Genomic DNA, 4,364 nt, shown 5'->3' on the forward strand with positions numbered 1-4,364 from the left:
ATCTTGACAATTTAATTTTTTTCTTTTTTTTTTTTGGAATGTAATCAGTTTATCTGTCTTACTTAATTAATTATTGTTTGTGCCTTTACTTTATCCTGATCTTAATGAACAAACCAATCTGCTTGATGACGAGCTGATAAAATTATTAATATCTAGGTACTTTTATTTGGCATATGTTTCTCTATATAATTGAATTGATTTTAATCATACGCATACAAAATGGTAATCAGTACCTAATGAAGTGGTCAAAACGATGCAATTTTAGTTAATTTGTTAATATGTAAACTAACCAACACAATTTTGCAATAATAGTGTGTATAAATTCTTTAACCTTCGCACAACACAATAAGTTTTATTAGAAGAACGTGCAATACATTTTTAATATAGATAAAAATTGTCATTAAAACGACAATTCTATTGTATTCATAATAGAAGAGTACACGTAGCCACTTTTTTTGTGTTAATAAAATTATCCTATATTTGTCGTAGATAATTATTTTACTGACGCGAAATTATCGACGCAGTTTTGAATTAATATTCATTTCACAGTTTAAACCCATTGGGATTTTAAAGAAATATTTTATTCGTTCGCAAATATATACAAATAATTATATTACTTTTTTTATGAATAATCCATGTTTTATTAAATGTTTCAAATGAACAACATATAAACCTTTTTTGTTATTAATATTTCCTGGTATAAGGGCGATTAAAATTATCGTCTGTCAGTTACATTTTGTAACACATACAGAAACTGTATCTAGTATCTCAGCACTTTAGATAATAAGATTTAGTTTTTCGAAAATCAGAAAAAAATTAATACTTCAAAACACAAAATTGTTTAATTATTCGCAACAGTAGTTTCGCTGTGCTATGGCATCTCCATATGGAAGAAATACTTTTAAGATTAAGAACAAATCCTGCTTAGTTGAGACTCAACAGGGGAAAATTATTGGTTTTATGAATAAATACAATAAGTTANCACATTGTGATCACTGTTTGGTTTGGTCATAATCACTCTTAAGCATACCACCGTTCACATTATGTGGTACGACCGGACAGCAGACGAGAGGTATCTGTGGAAATTTTTAAAAATACTTTAAGTGTTTTTCAGCTGATTATTCAATCTTTTTCAAGTGTGCTTAGAAACGACTATATAGTTTTTTGATAAAACTTTCTGGAATATTACAAATAATTTTTTTTTTATTCATTGCGCTTATAAAAAGTTTCCAATATATAACCAGAAAGGGTAGTTTTTCTCCCTCACAGTAAAGAGCATACCGTACTATTTCGACTTTTTTTTTTCCCACGTGTCACCAAATTTTTTGACATCTATACACAACTCCCGGTATACTTCGGTTTCCTGTTAATGAATTTTGATTAGTCTAACGCCTTTTACATCTTTATGAGCTAAGACAAGCATCTCAGCAGTCTGAGATGATCTGTTTAAGAGGAGTACAAACAGCAAACACGACAGTGTGACCAGTAACCACACCAAAAGCTTTCCTGTCGGCCCAACGTTTTGGAGACCTTATTTTTACATAGTCTATAGTGCAGTATTAGTGACAAAAACAAAAATAAAAAATATAAAAATAAACTATATTATTACATACCTATATACATATTTTTAAAAAATCACACAATTTATAATAAATTCCAAATATAACAGTTAAAAAGTTAATTAATTTAATTAAGAAAATCGAAATAAGAATAATACTATAAATAGAAAACTGTAAATGCTCCATCGTACTAAATTATTTGATCCTGATTTAGCCACTATTGCCTCGTGAGCACCCAAATTTATGTTTTCTATTGAGAGAATGTCCCTGAAATAATGATACAATCATAATAAATCTGATATTACTTGTTGAAACATCATAATCTATTTATCTTTATATACACGTAAATAAAATGCCTCTGTCTGTAACATCGAAATAACTGTATTTTTTTATGCTCGCGAATGGTTAATTTCAAAATTCGAAAAAGGTTGTTTGAAGCGCGGCGCTGTACGGGTGCGAAACATCTACAGTGAGTGCGGCGGAAAAGAAAAGGTTAGAAGCGTTCGAAATGTGATTTTACAGGCGAATGATGAGGATACTGCGGATAGAGAAGATTGGAAATGAAGAGGTATTAGAAAGAATAGGAGAAGAGGACTCTATGGAAGTCAATAAGAAATAGGCGAGAAGTTAGTAGGACACCTTCTCAGGCATGAAGGTCTAGTCGGAGACATGTTAGAGGCAGAAACGGGAGTTAGGAAGGGTAGAGGTAGATCTAGATTAGACTATTGTTCGCAAATAGTTAAGGATGTGAGTTGTTCTAGTTTTAGGGAAATGCGAAGATTAGCTGAGGATAGGAAAGAGTGGAGGTGCGTGTCCAACCAGTCTTAGGACTAACGACCTTATAATGATGATGGTTATGCTTATGCTATTAAGACACAAATGACCTTTAAAATAATATTTATATGTCGGTCTGTCTTTCTGTCTGAATGGACTAATACTCGAAACGTTTGACCCGTTTTAGATGAAACTTTTCAATCATTAAAAAGGGATTGCCAGGAATGATTTGGAAGTAATCAAGGCTATTATTTCGCTGTCTGTCTGTCTGTCTGCCTATTTGTGTGGTTGTACGGTTTAATCTTCGAAATGATCGAATCGATTTCGATGAGAGTTCGCAAACGTTGAGGAAGAGTTGCTAGGAGTGATTTAGGTAATTTTTTAATTTATTTATTTTTCGTATATTTTATAAAAGCCATGTAGCGGAATGAACATTATATATGCAACCTCCTATGCGTCAGTGTATTTTTCTCATTCACTCATTTACGGTAACCGATGAAAAAGTTTGACTCAAACTTGCGCGTGATATCATTTAAGTAAATTCCAAACCATTAGCAAAAAGTTATTTTTGACTTGAAATGTGTAAGAATAGTAGCGAAAATACGATAACTAATTTAAAATATTTAATGTTAGATATCTTACCCTTCGTTTCTTGAAGAACTGGTACTGGATAGGACTACTTTCATGTTCCCAGTGACAGATTTAAACGGAGATAGTGACACTGTTGTAGAATTACCTCCATTATTAAATATAAATACATAGGTATCGTTACCATCCAATGCCCTTGTATATGCTAAAACGTTAGGTGCTAAAACCTCTACGTCTAGATTTCCGAAAATGAAGGTGTTCTCTTTTCTCAATTTCATTAGACTTTGGTAGATATGGAAGTGACTCTTTTCTCCTTCTCTACTTTGTAGTTCAAGATTGTTTGTTCTGTATTTTGAACTAACGGGCAACCAAGTTTTATTCGCTGTGCTAAATCCCGCGTTAGCTGTAGAATCCCAGTGGAATGGAGTCCTCTCAAAATCTCTGCTTTCAGTGTTGAACTCTGATTCGAGCCCATTGCAAGCTCTTGGATCTTGTCCTTCTTCCCATGTTACTTCTCCGTCTTCCATTCCAATTTCTTCTCCGTTGTATGTGACAGCTACACCTGGCAGAAGGGTTGTCAACATGTTGTATCCATCCACATTTTCAACCCCAAGACGGCTAGCTGCTCTAAAGTTATCGTGATTTCCCAACTAAAGCGTGAAAACGACGATATACACATAAATAATTTGATAAATGTAGGAGATGCAAATAAATAACTGCTTTTTTGATTCACAACCACGTAGAACGTAGAGTAAAATTAATTGAAAGTTCACGAAAGTAACAAAATCGATTAAAATACAAGAAAATGGAATGGAGTTCGTAAAATAGAACTAAATAAAACACTAAAACTAAAAGAAAAAAAACGTTTGAAAATTCTAAAATGTGTTTCATATCTCAATTGTGGACACTCTAGGTGTTAAAACGCGTACTAGCGGTTTTGAACATTTTTAGATGGAATTTCGGGTTTCAGTGTTTTAATTAACGAGTCAATTATAAGGTTCAAATGACGAGTTATAATTCTTGAATAATATATTTCAATAATAATCCTTACCACCCAATTAGCTACAAATCTCGTTGGCATATTTTGAAACCATCTCTTTATTACTGAAACGACATCATTGGCAGTACTGGTTGATGTAATTTCGTTTAGAATAAAGAAATTAAATGTAAAATGAGCTCCATCAACTGTATCGTTACCATAGTAAAGCATGGTGGTACCTATATCTGTATATGCCTCGGTCATGATCACCCTATCGAAAGAGAGTTTTTCAATTATACAGTTTCCTTCTTAATGGAATAATATCAGTTGTCATAGAAACAAGAATTGATTCTTTTTTTTATTAAATAAAAGATTGACCACTTGGTATTGGTCCTTCAATTAAACAGAAATTGCCAAGCGTTTTAAGAATTTTAACAATTATTTATATAATATTATAATTAATA

The 4,364-nt window shown here is 32.1% G+C and overlaps 1 protein-coding gene across 1 annotated transcript in view; it reads right to left on the minus strand.

Annotated features, from left to right (window-relative positions):
* Positions 1-1,652: 1,652 nt before the first annotated feature.
* LOC112904875 (maltase A1-like) overlaps positions 1,653-4,364 on the minus strand; it is an 11,846-nt gene continuing 9,134 nt past the window's right edge. Inside the window, exons 3-4 of the mRNA XM_025975999.1 lie at positions 2,976-3,571; positions 1,653-1,826 (exon numbers count right to left, since the gene is read on the minus strand). Coding sequence (XP_025831784.1) covers positions 1,691-1,826; positions 2,976-3,571 — 732 coding nt within the window. The 3' untranslated portion in view covers positions 1,653-1,690. The remainder of the gene's footprint in view (positions 1,827-2,975; positions 3,572-4,364) is intronic.

Source organism: Agrilus planipennis, unplaced genomic scaffold (assembly GCF_000699045.2).
Source record: "Agrilus planipennis isolate EAB-ADULT unplaced genomic scaffold, Apla_2.0 scaffold12, whole genome shotgun sequence".
NCBI lineage: Eukaryota > Metazoa > Arthropoda > Insecta > Coleoptera > Buprestidae > Agrilus > Agrilus planipennis.